Source organism: Achroia grisella, unplaced genomic scaffold (assembly GCF_030625045.1).
Source record: "Achroia grisella isolate CSIRO2021 unplaced genomic scaffold, CSIRO_AGI_Agris_v1 utg1062, whole genome shotgun sequence".
Classification (NCBI taxonomy): Eukaryota; Metazoa; Arthropoda; class Insecta; order Lepidoptera; family Pyralidae; genus Achroia; species Achroia grisella.
The window spans coordinates 2,125,799-2,143,444 of record NW_026712566.1 but is presented as its reverse complement, the minus strand read 5'-3'; the positions used below and the strand labels follow the sequence as shown (position 1 = coordinate 2,143,444).

Sequence of the window (17,646 nt, the reverse complement as noted above, 5' to 3'; positions counted from 1 at the left end):
AAATACTTTCATAAACAACTAATATGTCCTCCTTGAATAAATCATTTTTGGTTTGATTTGAATATACAGGCATAAGACCAAAGGACCAATAGGGGTTTACTCTTTCTAAGACATTAGTATGCATAAGTTACTACGATTATTTCATAAAGATCCTGATATTTTGAAACTATTTTGATAATGCCGGTGGCAATAAATAAAACTCCTATTTACGTGATTATGATTTCAGTATTTTTATGTAGAGAATATTATTTTTTGTATTGTCTATTGTTATTTTTCGTGTTATTCCGCAAATCTAAGGTATGCAAAATGTATGTAGAATGTATTGTGAAAGTAAAGAATGATGGGACAATAGGACAATTTACGAATGAGCGATTCTAAGAACGCCGCAGAATATAAATGAGATTAAAATGAATTGAATCGTTTTAGAATCGTATGCTTAGCATTACTTCATGAGATCCTTGTTATTATTGCATCTTGTTATTGGATCTTCACCGAGGTACGCTTTTTTATCAAAGTTATTTGCATGACTAACATTTTTCTACCGATAATAAAAGCTGTGTTCCAATTTTAATTGTGATATATTTTGCCGATTATATAAAGCTGTGATATTGCAGAGTTCAACTTAGTCCTGCGAAAAGGCACTGATACAACGGCTTCGTTCCGATATATTGAAAATAGTGCCATTCTTATCCATAAACGAGGGTTGGTACTATACTTATATGAGGAGAGTAGTCAGCTTGTTTTTGGCAGTCCAGTTATATAAAGATTACAGTTATATTACGGATCTGAAATGCAATTGCTATTTTTGGATTATCGATCCAAGATTGCATTGATTTCTTAAGTAGACTATAACTATATAATATGTATTTGTTTAGCATTCGATAATGAAATATATCAATTCCTCTCAATCCTACTTAACTCTTCCAATTTAGTATACTTTCAATCTAATTTACATAAATTATGTAAATGTAATTATAGTTACATGCAAATGACTGATTCTATCGATTACCGAACAATTACGATTACAAAGGTTACGTGATAATTATAGTAAAATCTATCCAGATTTAAGCTTTTTTATTTGTATCTCCCAACAAATTTCTACCTATTGTTCTAAGATGCCGATAGACTGTCAATGCGAATGAATGTACACGTAATAAATAGAGCACCCACACATGGCCGGTGCAAGTGAAACTGAGTATATAAGCGATGCAAATTACGATTGCCAGCATAACCTGCCACCCTCTCGAGCAGTGAGCAATTGCAGCAAGCAGCCAGCAATGAAATACCACGTGCGTACTCGTGTTGTTGTGTTTGTGCATCACAGATCACAGTGCTAGTGACCGTGCAAAGAGGACTTGTGAAATGTAGACCTTAAGATCTGTTACAATAAGATTACATTTCTATTCTAATTAGATTAAAACAGCAGTGATTAATTTATGAGAAAAATAATCGTTTCATAATTAAGAAAGTTTAATTTTTTATTGAATAAGATGATATAATATCAAAGTTATTATTAAGTTATCCCTTAAGTCTACTATGTATTAATTCAGTGAAGTAATATTAAAATAAGCGTCTTCCTGTTCGCCATCGGCATGATTAGATTTATAGGAAGACTTTCACGTTACGTAAGCCCTAAATGCAATGTTCCTTGTATCATTGCTTTCAGCAAGACCGTTTCGTAACAACACTAAGTCCATATCACAATAATCTCGAATCCCTTGCCACTAATTGGCGACCGTATCCGTTATTGCATTCAGATAAGGTTGGATTACAACAGAATCCGTACATACTCACTAATAAACAATAATTATGTTTCTTCGTCAGATTTTCCTGGGATTCCTGGCCGTGGCCACCGCCTACCCTGGCATCATTCACGAAGAAATACCTCAACTGGATCATCATGCTATAATTGGCGAATCAGGACACCATCATCAGATCCAACACGAGCATGCGAAGTCACATCAATCAATCAAGTTCGAGCACTTCCACCCTGTGCCAGTTTACATCAAGAAGGAGCACCAGCATTTACTGGATCACCCGCTTGAGAAGGGCAAGTCTGAGCAGAACTTGAAGCTGATCCACCCCGAGACTGAACACAAACTTGGCGGCGGTCTCGTTCTAGAAGATCACAGACTTGACACCGAACATCTTGCTCAAGCTCTTGAGCATGGTGCTGGCTTGGAGCATGGATTAGAACATGGTGGTTACGAACAATTGGGAGGCTATGAGGGTTACGAAGCCGAAGGTCTGAAGGCGTATGCCGAAGTACAGCCATCTTATGGTCATTATGTTCCTGAGCACGGTCAACTGCTCTCTAGCCATAGTGGCGAGAGCTACAAGCTAGGTGGATACTAATTAGATTAATTTATATGCATCCTAATGAGGGGTTCTCTTCCCTCAAAATTAATTAAGATCTGTTTCTTGCCTGTTGTTCTTTATACAGCGATACTCATGGAGAGGAATTAAAAGGATATTTTTCCCTTAAAGTGATTCCATAAAACGTAATAAATATTACGCGATTTTTACATTTCCCATGCCCAACAATGGAAAATCTTGACAAAAATGTTCCTCTCTATGAGTTCCTAAAATTACTATTAAAACTATTATTAGATATGCAGTAGAGGCGCCCTTATTTCGGCATTTAAGTACCTGATTTAGGCTAGAAATTGTTCGTTTGCTTGTGTTCTCGACATACGTAATCCCTATTGGAATATTAGCGTTCATCTGATTATGTGAAAATTATGAAATAGTTACGGCGATCGCGCATGCGTAGAAAGCAGCGGCCCGTGCTCTTGTAACAAGCCGATCGACTTTGTCTGTGTGTTTGTAATACTCACTTGATGTTAGTAATTATTGTCACTAGTGATCATTTATTGTGTCCCAGTGAAATTGTGATATTAAAATGTTTGTTTTAATTTAATAATTTTGTTTATTTCATCCCTATATTGTTTATATATTTGAATAACTAATGTTGTGACTTCGTTTAAATGACTGAAATAATTTAAACAACTAGGATAAAATACACGGCGCCATATTACTAACAAAGATTTTTAATTAATTAAAGATCTGTATCAGAGAGACAGAGTCATTATAATAATAATAAACCCTGGAAAATATACACACCGCGCCATCTAGTTCCATGCTAAACAGAGCTTGTGTTATCGATACTAGACAACTAATAGATATAGTTAAATTCATTTTTTTTGTTAAATACATAATACACATAGAAAATAACAAGAATAATACATTCGGTTATACTCATGAATACATATTTGTACTCGTGCCATGGGAGAATCAAACCCGCGATCATCGGAAGCGAGGCGATGTGCTAAAGCGCTAGATCACCTAGACCATCAAACGAAACATTACAAATAATTTGACATAATTTAATTAAATATTCTCAGTTTTTTTTGTATGACCGTTTATTTAACCAACCTAACAAAATGTGTAATAGAAATACGAATGTATTACATATAACTCACATGGAAAAGGGATTTCATTATACATTAAAAATTATATTGGCTTCACTATTAATGCGAGAAGAGGAGAGAAATCCAATAAGAAAACGTATTCAAGCACAATACAAGAAGAATGCTACTGTGGCAGATTGCCGTTGTCAATACCGTGACCACACAGACAATTTATATATTATTTATGTTTATTAATATTATTATTACATATGTATGTTAGTCTATAAGGTATTTATAATATGGGCCATTAGTAGCCTGAAATAAATAAATAAAAATATACTGATAATAATCATCCAGGATAATACACTCAGCGCCATCCTAACCCCAAAACACAATTACTAAACAAACGGATAAAAATACTTTAATACATAGAATCAATGCTGTAGTAGAGATATTTCATCAAAAACTGTTCACAATTTGTCGTAATTTAGCGCCACATAAACACATTCATATATTTGCTTTAGGAAACTCTTAATTTTTGAAATCGCTAAAAAATTAACTACGCGTGAAGTGGAGTGGAGTGTATCTGATGTAATTGAGTACCATTGTATATTCTGTGGTAATAGGCACTCATTATCTGTGTTTATGGAGTTTTATTATCTATGTGTTTATCTGTGTAACTTCTGTAACTCTCTTAGTTACAGTTTAGTTCCAGTGTGGTTCGGTTTTATGGATTATAATGGAATGGTGCACCAATGAGGTCAGATACCCATCCTGGCAAATTCACCATGAATTTATCAGGATGATTTCCAGGGGGAATCACGTGGAGTTTCTAACACGGTATACTGCTACAATGGGGTCATTAGTCCACATTACTAACAATTCCCTTCCTTCAGTGTGGTTCAGTCAAACGATACTACTATTCTCACTACGGATATTACATTATCATGCGATATTCGTGGTATAATGTGTTGCCATTCTACAGGACTAAAATATCATACCTCTTATCCTACAATTTCAATACCAAAATACCAAACATCGGTACATAAGATATTTCTTTTTTTTCTTCCTCTTTCTCTTTTTCTTCTATTCACTCACGGACACTTTACTATTCAGTAGAAATAAGATATCATGCTTTTTATCTTGTAATTTCACTACCTAATCTTACCCGACAACCGAAACACATCTAGCTTCTCGGTGGCTGAAATAGGTGAGACTGAGTTACCCAAGCAGAAAGCCTACCTTAGGTAAAAAGGTATAATCTAAAGTTATTACTCATTGGATTTGTATTATTTTTTTTAATCCCGCTACTTATGTGAGACCACAAACATTCAGTGCGGATACTTGACTACCGATATTGGAAGCGTCTGGTTACCTACCAGTGATCAAACTCCGACCGTTATTAGATCTACCTACATCTAGGTATATTGCGAAACGTGTTTCGCATCTAAACGAGGCATCATCGGCATTGAATAGAGTTTGGATATCGTTTGAAAGCCTAGTGTTGACTGTTCGCCCAAAGTCTGATCTCACACTAGTAGCGAAATCAAACAAAATAATACAAATCAATCTATTAAGTAATGAAATGAACTTCCGCCGATAACACCTAATTCAAAAAAATATTCGAAAAGTATGTTACAACCATGTTGGCAGTCAAATCATTTATCATATTGCAATTAATCATATTCATTTCCAATATAAATTGTAATATAAATTTGTTTATTTAATCTGACAGCATATCTAACAGCAATTAATTATTTACAAAATCTAAATTAGATTATGTAAATATGACTGGTGAGTGAGTGATTAATAATTTATACTAAAACATATGAGTACAAACTAAATAAAAATATAATTATTGTTATAGTTCCATTTTTGAAATTATTTTTTAAATGAGAAATTTTAATCGAAGTTGTTTTTGAAAAAGATTTCTATGTGTATACTGTCATCTATGTCAGCCGCAAAATAGTTTGTTTTATAAGTTGTGTGGCATTGAAATTACAGGATAACAGAACGAATTATATTTTATTATTATTTCATACGTATGTTAGTCTATAAGGTATTTATGTATAATATGGGCCATTTGTAGTCTGAATGAAATAAATGAAATACAATCTTAGTCTTCTGGAATGACAATACAAGAGTGGTATCACGAGCGTCACATTATAACATAATGTTACCAGTTATCATTAGGTGAGCCGTCAGATTATTTGTCAATACTATTACATAAAAAAAAATAAACAACATAAAATAATTTAATTACTGAGTTCATATCTGTTTGCGAATGAATTTAGTAAATATTGATGAACTATGATTTAATACATTTTTAGTAGCAGTTATTGAATCTCTGTAAGCTCTCTCTCTCTGTGCCACGATTTTAGGGTAAGATATGGCAGCGTAATTGCTTGATATGAATGCATGAGAGTCGAACTTCTTAGCATTCCATGGATTCACCGCGCAGGTACCGGGTCTATCGTGTGGCTGAGAGGGAAACTTTGAGCAGTTCCCAAGACATGTAACCCGGGTGTAGGTTACCTCTTTCCTGACGTATGTCGACACTCATTATCGCTAGTGTTTCCGTGTGCCTGCTAATGCAAACTGCATTAACAATTTAGAAAACATAAATTAGAAAACTGATTTATTTATTTAAGCTTTGTAATCCATAATTTTAAAGTAAAAACTTGGTAGGCAATTTAATTTAAAATAGATCAATTAAGGACCCTTTTGGGCACAGCATGTATTGTAAGAGAAGAGAAGAGAGTAGGACTACTTACTGCAGTTCTAGACAGACTAACACCTTACTCAAGGCCTTAGTTTTCCAGAATAGTAGTAGATTAGTCAGCAGCAGGAGTTGGCATTCAGTCATCCATAAGTCCACGGGTTTGGTGTGCCTTCTTCAACCCTATTTTATGTGCAGTCCACAGAAAAAAACAGTGTAAAATATACGTGTCAATCTAGGCCATTCATTTGTCATACCATTAAGAATTAACTGACTACAACTGACGCGCGTTTGCAGTTACCATCACATTATAAAAAAAGGAAATGTTATGTTTTTTTTTATAAAAAGAGAACTAAAAATTTCCAATATTACATACAGTTACATTTATTTTGGGTCTGTTATAAAAACAACTTGTTTACAATAATAAACAACCTGTCATTTATTCATTAGGTAATGATAACTAAAATTATAATGACGAAATGGAGTGTCTGTTATATTTTCCATGCTTAAACAACTGAATCGATTATGATGAAGTTTTGTAGTAATTACTATTTATAAGGAAAATGTAATTTGTAGGAAATGAAAGGATGGAATTTTGTGTAACGAATAAATAGTACGCAGTGAAATGGCGGGAATAATCTAGAACATAGGGGAAGGGTATTGTTAGTAATGTGGACTCATAACCCCATTACTAACAATGTACCATGTCAGGTTGACCTCCACACGGTTCCCCCTGGAAACCATCGTAATAAATTCCTTGTGAGTTTGTCACGATGGACTAACTGACCTGACCTCATGCTCATATTATCATCCTCCACTGGTGCACCGCCAGCGTATAACGTTAGCGCAGGCGAGTGCACTATACCATTATTAGCCATGAAAAAATCTAGCACTTACGAATTTATTCCTGTGCATGATGTTTGAAAAAAAATCTAGATGAAATCAAAGTTAGTTATGCTGTTACATTCATAACGCTTATATCTAACAAAGTGATAGTTTGCTTAACAACAACCCAATTAGGAAATAGTGTTACTAATTTTATTGGCGACTTTTTTATTGTTACGAGTAGCGCTGTAACGAGTTAAGAATGTGTGTTTCCTGTAAAAACATTAGTTTTTTTGTGTTTCCTTAATCAGAAATAATAGTATTATATTAACATAGACCTACAAACTTTTTTGATGTAAGACAAATTTCAACCCACAGCTATTCGATTCCATTTAGGGTAGTAGACGATTACGCATTGATTCTCTACCTTTTTATATGAAATTAGTTGTTGTCCGCGACTTTGTGCGCGTTATTTTTGATTATAATAAATATATTTTTTTAAATTATGACTGACCCTTCAAAATCGGCACAACCGTTTCAGACAATAGCAAAAAAAACTGACAAACAGACACAGAATGAATTATTTATTTGTGTTTATACAAATTTTTAAATATAGAATTAGAATACCAAGAAAATTAAAATGAAGTTATAACTATACTCGCCGGAGCCATAAATTGAAAAAAAAATATACAACTAATTCTTTTATTATTTTGCATACTAGTTTTAACTACGCATAAGTAATACATCTTATGTTATCTGTGGTAATACATATTTTTGTACAAACTAGGTATATCCCATGTCTATAAAGTATTACGCAGTAGATATTGTGATGTAATATACGTATCCATTGCAGTTTGAACTTAGACCTTCTTTGTTGTCTTGAAGTACTAATTTAGTTGGAATACTAACTTACATTTCACCGTACAATTTTATATAATGTTTATTGTAAGACTTACTTGACATTTATCATTATATTTTGCCCAATTTACATAATATCTTTTTAATTATAGCCTATGTGTTATTCTGATCTATAAAACTTTAGATTAATATAAGTTGTTACTGTAATTTTTTATCAGAATCCGTTCAGTAGTTTTTGCGTGAAAGACTAATAAACATCCATACATTTATCCATGCATACTCACAAACTTTCGCATTTAAAATTTTAGTAAGATATAGGTGAATTCACACTCTTATTCTTAAATAGATGAACTCAAATTATTATGCATAGCTGTTTACATAATGGTTATTGCTGTATTTACAAAAAGTTATTACTTAACTAGTATTAAGATAACAAATGTGTGAATGTAGAAATGGTAACTTGTTGGCAACTGATTATACCCTTTGTATTAAACATTGATGAGTAGGTAACGATCTAATCCATTTACTGATTAGATTTGACTTGAAAAAGAAAATATTAATATTTAATGTTATATTAATTATATTTTTATAACATTATTATTGATTAAATTATTATAAAAAAAAATATTTTAATGCCAAAACTCAATTCGTTCTAAATTCAAATTGTACGTGTCAATTAATATCAAAACGGAAGGCAACTAATCGAGATTAAAATATGGCGCCCATCATTCAATAGACTTTTCTTTTTTAAATAAGTTTTTGTTTTTATTTTATGGCCCTAGCTGAGAACAAATTGTATAAGTAGTGTTAGTCAAAGATAGGTTGCTATAGATCAATGAGTATGTAACGACTATAATTTAAACAGTTATAAACAAACCATTACATAAGCAAAGGTTAGCGTTTACGTCGCGGGGTACTGTGGCGACATTATTTGCGCAACGAGTGTGTGAATACAAATCTTAGTAAATTTAAAACGACAAGCTTCCTGGTGATATTCATATTCAAGTGAGCGACAGCTTTCTATGTTGCTGATACTGTTTTGTAATTCAATTAAACGGAAGGAGTGTTGCGACAATATCACGCGAAATAGTACTAACAATTGCTACCTTACATATTTATAGTCGATTTTTATAAATTTACAATTTGAAACGTTAGTATGTTTTACATATCTATTCGAAGTTAGGTAATATATTTTATTCTTGTGGTGGTGTGTATACAACATTCTGTGCCAGTATTCTGTTTTTTTCTTTTTTTCAGAATGTAATATTATGTTCTAATTAATTCTTGTGAACATTCATATTTTTACTGATTTTGTTGTTATCATCACGTTATCGTCGTGTGTTTTATTATCCAGTCAGATCAGATCTCACGCCATCCACACATCTAAGACAACCCTTTAGAATTTTAGAACAATAATAAAATAAACCGGAAATATAATTTCAGACTTTCAGACAAATTTTCATATTATAAACTATTGATGGGATTGGCAGGAAAAGTTAGTATATTTCTCTTGTAAATAACATTTTTCTATTGATTTAAATTTAATAATTAGTACACATACATATATAATGAAATAGACGTCTTTTTGAAACTATGGTAGTTAATTCCGGACAAATTCGTCACCATAAGCCAACTGATCTATCTACATCTTCATATTATTTGTCATGTCCACTAGTGGGACGTGCTTCTGTTGATAATTAGGACGGTGATAGATAATATTTCTTAAAATGAGATGTTAAAATAAGTTGAATTAAATATTGCTGTAATAATAATAATATAATACATGTGTGTTATTACAACAAACATGAATAATGTGTATAGCTAAAGACGATTTATTGGTAACGATTATTTTTTGCTTGAGGGTTTCTTATTTTATAGCAATCAGTCTCCCTGGAAAGTGAAAGTAAGAAGTCAAAAAATGACGGGCATTATTGTATATTGACAAAAAAATATTCTAAAATTTAATTCTCGTCTTCACCTTATATAATCTGAGATGTCTAAATAATTTTCCCTTAACAGGCTGTGTATCTTTAGAATGTTAATACAAAATTATTTTAAGATACAAAATTACAAAGTCTAAATATACTTCATATTAATTAACTTTGTTTCATTTTTAACATATTTTTTGTAGTTAAATAACATTTTTAAATAAAATTATCTATTATTTTACCATGACTAATTGTTATGAATATTAAAGAAAAATCAATTTTGTTAATTATATATAATTATCACCTACTTTCGATATTTTGTACAAATAACTAAATTGTTTTCTGTATCTAAAACATGTATATTTTACAAATTGTCAGGGTACTTAAACATCTAATTCGTAAATCAAACAAATGTATCTTATAGTCGTTTATTAACATAACAAAAAAATTCACGAAATTGTATTAATTATTTAAATAAATTAAATTTAGTTCAATACCAGGTACTATGTACATGGAATAAATATATATAGAAATATTTATTCTATACTACAACTATAATAAATATCATTGAGGCGCGTAATTTTTTAGTCTTTTTAATATTTATTCATGTAGTACCAGTACTTATGTTGTTATTACCACAGATAACATAATATTACATATTAATACTAAATGGTTAACACCTTATTAATTAATACAATCATAACAAAAGACCTTAATATTTTTAAGGTTTTTTTTGTTATGATTGTATTAATTAAATCACAAAGAATATTAATTCGTCATAAACGGGCGATATATATGACGAATTAACATTTTATGTTTGCCTGGTGGAATTTAGATGGAGCTCGCCACTTTAAGGTCGATAAACCCTATTTGCTTTGACGTGTCCATTTTTAACTTGTGGTATTTGCTTCTCCACTTCATAAGGGACTAACTTTTCAGCTTTCCCTGCTATTTCTAATGGAATTGGAATAGGCCTATAAATCCCATGCTGTATCCGGTGTAAGTGGGGCATTTTCACTTTTATAGGTTGTCGCCCACGCTTCAAGTGTCTTTGAGGAACTTTGGCAGATTTAATATAACTATACTTGAGTTTAACAATTTTGATAGGTGATTTACCTTCCTTATTAGCAACCGTATGAAATGATAACTTTTCATTTTCAGCGTCATTATGAGTATTTTCTCTTTTCCAGGATGATATATGTTTTTGTGATTCAACAGCTCTTTTATGATCGTTATACCTAGGAGCATAATTCCAATTAAGCAATTCTTCTTCAAGACTTTGTAAAGTTTGTTTTTGATTTGGACTATTCAAAGATGGAATACTTTGATCAGAATGTTCTGGAAAAGAAGACAGGCGAGTCTCACTACCGGTACTCCTATCGTCAAGTGGATATAGGAATTGTTCGTTTGTATGATCTTCCACTTGCGTGAATTCTGGGTTAATTTGCCTGACGTATTCATTTGGAATGAATTTAAAATTTTTGTTTAATATAGGATCTGTCTGTATATTAAGTTGTTTAGATTCTAATTCTTTAATGTCATGTGGGAGTGGATGAAATATTTCTATGTTAAAATTATGCTCTGATTTTTTCTTATTGTATAAATTGAAATAAGAGTGACTCTGTGGATATTCCAATGGCACAGGTTGTTGTGTTATACGATTGTACGATTTATCATCTCCTTGTAGGCCGGTGGACCACAGAATTTGTGGAGCAGGTTCCAAAGGGGTTTCTGCATCAGGTTCTTCTACAGGTGGAGGTTGTATGTTTTGTCGCTGTTTTTCAAATATGTTAGCTATATTTTCATTCTGAATATCTTTTTGATATTTTAATTCTTCTCTAAACTCATTGCCATAATCAACATCTAAAGATAACTGACTTAAACCATATTTTTCTTGATTGTTGTTAGAAAAGTCAGACTGAGTTACAGGTAGAGGTTGTAATACTCCTTGTCCTGATTCTAGAGCCTTTATTTCACTAGGTGTTAAATATAAGATTACTTCTCTCATCTCATATTGTGGTGATTGTGATTTTGACGAATCACTAGACTGGAATGTTTGAGGGCCCACATCATCAATACTAGCCCATGCTGTGGAAAACACCAAAGCCGTTACAGTGAACCACCCCTGCAGAAATAAAAAGTTACATAGAATTAAAATATATATAATAGTCGGAAAAATTTTCAACTGTTGAGGTATTGGTTAATCCACATTAGCATACCCTCATTTCACTATATCTGACCTTACTATTAAGGATTTTTAGGTCTGTTATCGATGTTTCCGTCTTATGAACATCCGGAGAGTCAGTTAAATATAAAGTAATTGACACAACATTGACATAAAATTTTTGGTATCGCGCAGATTCAAATTCGGTACCTTTGGATTCCATAAATCAAAGCGTAGTAGTTTACTAGAAACTACTAAGCCATACAGTATTAAGAATGCTTACAATATTAAAAACTGAATCAAACAGTGTTTGAGTGTTATAAATATACTTCATTATATACAATATTTGATACTTACTTTAAAATCCATGGCAGATTGTAGCAACCAGCAAGCACGCGGCCTGATCGCTTTGTGTTATATATAACACACCACAACACAGTTTTATACACACCTCATGCATTCGGAATCATCTCCTGATTATTAAACAGCTTTAGACCATGAGGCACGTCGATATTGAATTCATTAAATTCAAATTTAACTGCTTATGTGTTTTATTATCACGAACGACTTAAAGAAATGAAGAAAACTAATAATTTGCAAGTAATTTTTTTATGTGTTATTAAGAACTCTTTTCTAGGTAAAGCAGTTTCATTTTTTTTCATTGATTGCTGGAGCTTCTTGATTTAGTCTAATATAAGTTTGATCAAGATCTGACTGTTGTATTATGAGTTATTTTTTTAAATGCGATTGATATCAGTTTCTCGTGATTTGAAAACTTGGCAAAGACAATACAAAAAACCACTAATATAAATACCAACATTAAAACGCATTAACCTAAGATCTCCGGAAGCTGAGCTAAGCCGCTATTTTATAAAGTCTTTCATGTAATTTAGAATTACCTAGTAAGTATTATTTGGTAATTACGTAAGAAAATACATTTTATAGTATCGAAAGCTAACAATTCGTTTAAAGGTGAGTACATTAGCAAAACACACTAAATTCTATTATGAGTCCCGACTCTACTTTAATAAACAATTGGAATTTGCCTTAAATCTGAACACATTAAAAAATTACACTAAGTGTTGTAACAACTTGTTAACGTCCCACTATTAAGAACGGATACCCCATACAAGTAAGGTCTACCTATATGTCTACTGCCTACTAAATACCAACTAGCAAATCAGCTGCTTAACGCATTATATAGATGAAATAGTGTTTTTTTTTAATTGACATATATGGTATATCCTGGTGGGGTACCAAACGAATATTATAGATTAGGTCTAGTTCTCTACAGACCATCCTGGTAAATTACCCATGATGGTTTATGATAATTGAAGTCGATCCTGTTATGAACTTCTAATGAAACAGAAGAATCAACATGACTACGACTTTATACTATATCTGGCATTCTAAACCCTATGTCGATAGAAGACAGTTGTTGGGGTTGTGCAGAAACTATAAAAGATTATATGTATTAATAAAAAATATACCTACTAATAATTAAAACTGCTTAATGGTAAAAGAGTACCCGCGGTGTTCTTAATGACAAAATTCGAACTGATTATTGGTGAAATATTAAATGTAAAATTATATATTAATGTTGTGAAATAATGTACGATGATATTTCGTACAACAGTATATGTTTATTAATAAGCTGTGAAACTTCTAGATAACATATATCTTGGGATAACGCCTACATATACAATTTAGCAAAAATGCGTTACAACAAATTAACTATATAAAAATAAATACGAGTTTTTTTAAATATGGATTAACGTTAAACCAAACCATTCACATTATCACCCATTAAAAAAACTGGACACCACAGATCATAGTTACTGAAAAAAAGAATATTACACATTCTTACTTGTTACTACAAAGAGAATTTGGTATTTGATTGTTTATACAAGATTATATTTTCCCTGTATGCGCCTGGCGAAACTATCAGATAATTAGTGGTTAAAGTAATTTAATTACAAAAATACGATTAGGAATTATATGTGAATATAAAATTGTATATTTTTTTTTCTATCTAATGTGACTGCGGACATTGTTGAATGAATAAACTTAAATAAATAATTTTAAATATACTAATAAAATTCAATATCAAAACAAAAAAAATATTCTTTTAATTATTGCACACACACTAGTTTTTTTTTATGTTTTCAATAGCAATAATTATAATGTGTACCTAGTGCACCTACTATAGAGGATGCCTATATCATACCTCAACCGAAACACAACAAAGCAATAATATCTCTGATCAGTGCGAATGTTAACTGGTAAAGAATACTACCAGGCATTAAGTATAGTAGTATCAGATATGTTTGCAGCAGCGCGGATAGAAGGTTTTGAAGCCATAATGCGAAATAGAACTGCATCACTGATGTGTAGAATTCGGGGGAGCGCAAACAGCCTCCTAAACACCATATACAATATGTCGGATTGTCCACTTCAGAGGCACTGGATATCGCTGCATTGCTGCGGACCCAGGGCTTCTGGTCGTGGACATAGACATAAATATAAATATATGAATTAAATGTATAAAATTGTAATTTACTAACATAGTTTAAAAGTTGTTGACTAACATAATATGGATACATATGCGAAACATTTCTATTCTATTCTATTCTATTCTAAAAATAAATGAAATAATAATAATTAAGTTCGCCGTGTATACAATTTTGAGTACAAATGTTTGGCGACTTAAATGGATCAGATTGAGATATCCATAGAGCAACGACCTCTTACAAAGCTTACCTCAGTAGAGGCACAGATAAGATAATATTACCTACATAATAAAGTTTCCATTACTATACCTTGGATATTTGTTACTCTTTCACGCAAAAACTACTTAATGGATTTTTATGAAACTGTAAGTACTATAGATTATAAATGAAAATAATACATAGGCCATAATTTACAAAGATATCATGTAAATTAGGCGAAATATAATGATACATAAGAAGTAACTGTGATGCAAAGGAACTTATATATTTATCATAAAAACTCATTAGTGTGTGACCGATTTGTTACGCAACTCTTATAGTTATTAGTGACTAGATTATTATATCATCAAATATATCTTTGAATATTTAATAGGTGTCATCCGAAAATATCTAGTTTTAGGTCAAATTGCTCGTTATGGAAACAATGTGGTGAACACCTGTGTGTCACAATTTAGCTTTAAATGGTTTTGAATCAAGTTACCTACTTTTTAAATGGCAAAATATAATCTCGACTTTTATTTTAATAACTAGAGAGATAATAAGTAACTATAATGATATTAATTTTTTATTTTTTTGAAATTGATTCTTTATTGAATCATTACGAATTACTGAAGTTATATATTTTTATTTAGGTCTTATTTTTAAACAACCAAATATGATTAAAAATAACGTATAGTGTTAACTATAACTGCCACGTAAAAACGTTAAAAGTTTTGTTGTTGTAAAATAAAAGACAACAAATATCTGAATAAATAAATTATTCTAATATTGTTGATATTTTTGAGTCAATATTTGAAAGAGTGTTCATAAATTATTTTTTTGAGTATTGTAATTTTGTATATCACAGTTAGCCTTTACAGATTTATAGGCACATAATTAAAATGGAGGCAAGTGCAGAGGGCATTCCAAGCCTGGGCTATTTCCTTCTGTATCATAACTTTAGTCTGAGGGCATCGCAATGACAGCTCTACATAGCTATCAAGTCATTAATGAAATCAATAAAAGATTAGTTTTCAAGTGAGGTATTTTTTTTAATCTATTTACACGTACATCTAATGACTATCAATATTTACATATCTATAGACTATTTGGTATCATCACGACTCATCTCTATTACTTCACCAGCAGCAATGCTTCTTTTTGTAATGAGTGACATGCTTGATGATATGAATAGGGTATGGTTTCCAGACCGGCACGGGTACTTCTACGTGCTTCTCAATGGGAACGTGCACTTTCTTGATGACCTCATAGGGCTTTTCAACTGGCACTGGCACCTTCCTGATCACTTCCACTGGCACTTTCTTCACCACTTCGTATGGGACTGGCCTCTCTACCTCGACGTGTTCGGTCTTGTATACGGGGTATGGCACGTGTTTGACAACATCAACATGCACTGGATAAGGTTGAGGTACTGGTACTTTGACTTCCTGAGGTACAGGTACGGGGACAGGCTGTGGCACAGCCACTTTGACGTGGCGTGTTACTATGATTGGGACGCGACGTACAACATTCTGCACAACGGATTGGAGTTCGTACTGTGAAGCCTGAACGTTTGGTCGTCCTACTGAAACAGTAGTGCCGATGACTCTAGGAGATTGAAGAGCTGCTCCTCCTAATGCCGCTCCAGCTCCGTACTGGCCAGCAGAAAGAGCAGCTGGCAAAGGTCCTGCTAATCCAGAGCCTAGGCCATCGTCTCCAAGAGGAACACCAGAAGGTATACCAGCATCGGAATATCCAGCATCAAGGCCGGAACCACCCAATATTCCTGAACCGCCAAGTCCGTGTCCATGGTCTAAGGCATGGTCATCCGAAATTACTCCTCCTTCAAGACCGCCAGACACGTGACCCAGATCTCCTAAACTGGCATCGTTCAAAGCAGGAGGTCCGTATACAGTTGATGGTGTTCCATATGAGGCAGACGGGGCACTAAGAGCTGAGGAGACGTAGGAGTCCTGTCCGTGATGACCACCAGACAATAGTCCCGCATGAACAGCGCATGCGGCAGCTGACAAAAACAGTGCCCTAACCTGTAACAAATAGAATTCATTATTGTTTGATAAACTGTACGGTTTAATTTATGTCAATTAAAATAAATGATTCTTTTTTCAAAAATAATTGTTATAATATGTTTAAGATGTCATGAACTTACAACAAACTTCATGGCTTTTAGCTAATCGCTTATAAGCCAGCCAAAGAAAAGCTGTTGTGTACCCTTTCGAGGTTGAGTTGTTTGTGTGTTCATACCGTCACGACACGGTGTATTTATACCAAATCAAAGTTCTCTTTCGATATAACTAATATGAATAATTTAAACTAAATTTTAACGGATGTCGCCGTAGTTCAATAGCGTCATAACTGCTAAAACATATGACAATATGTAAATGGTTGATCTCGATACACTGGCCGTTTTCTAAGATTATGCAAGCCATATAATATAATTTTAAACTATATAATACAACGTTAGTTGGTTCAAAATTTATGAACTTGTAAATTGTTCTATCTTTTTAAGATTTTTATATATTATCACGGTGGCAATCAAGCATACGGCCCGTCTAATAAACGATTATTTTAGTCAATGTACGCTTGAAGCCTAGGAGTGTTACGTGCGTGTTACCGACCCTTAGGAAACCTTAATATACCGTTCTTGGAAAACTCCATACTGTTGTCTCTAGAGAAAACCTAGGCAGATGATTCATACCACAATCTAAGTGTACGTGAGAGGAAGCTCCTCTGGAACCGCAGTATTCCATACTACTTAGGTTCCACTTAGATCGAACAATTCTTAATACAGTCCGTTGTATATTCGGTAGTGATTCTACAAAACTTTTTACCGCTTTGTGAAACTCTGTGGCAATACAGTTAAATATGTCAAGTGGAAAAATTACAGATACCTCATTAAGTAGACTCCTGCAAGGTCCTACTCTGGGTGCACGGCAATTAATCTATGTTTACGATCACGCTTATCAATTTCATATTTGTATATACAGAAACAGCATCATAAAATACAGGGTGA

At 32.6% G+C, this 17,646-nt stretch overlaps 2 protein-coding genes across 2 annotated transcripts; one reads left to right on the top strand and one right to left on the bottom strand.

The window, feature by feature from the left end:
• Positions 1-1,243: 1,243 nt before the first annotated feature.
• LOC131855548 (uncharacterized) lies at positions 1,244-2,837 on the top strand. The gene is made up of 2 exons (XM_059206825.1): positions 1,244-1,289; positions 1,825-2,837. Exons 1-2 carry the CDS (start codon positions 1,278-1,280, stop codon positions 2,353-2,355), a joined length of 543 nt encoding a protein of 180 aa, XP_059062808.1. The 5' UTR covers positions 1,244-1,277; the 3' UTR covers positions 2,356-2,837.
• Positions 2,838-15,751: 12,914 nt separating this feature from the next.
• LOC131854590 (uncharacterized) lies at positions 15,752-16,794 on the bottom strand. The gene is made up of 2 exons (XM_059205714.1): positions 16,783-16,794; positions 15,752-16,660 (listed from the first exon to the last, which is right to left on the bottom strand). The coding sequence occupies exons 1-2, from the start codon at positions 16,792-16,794 to the stop codon at positions 15,752-15,754; spliced, it is 921 nt and encodes a 306-aa protein (XP_059061697.1).
• Between the last annotated feature and the right edge of the window lie 852 nt (positions 16,795-17,646).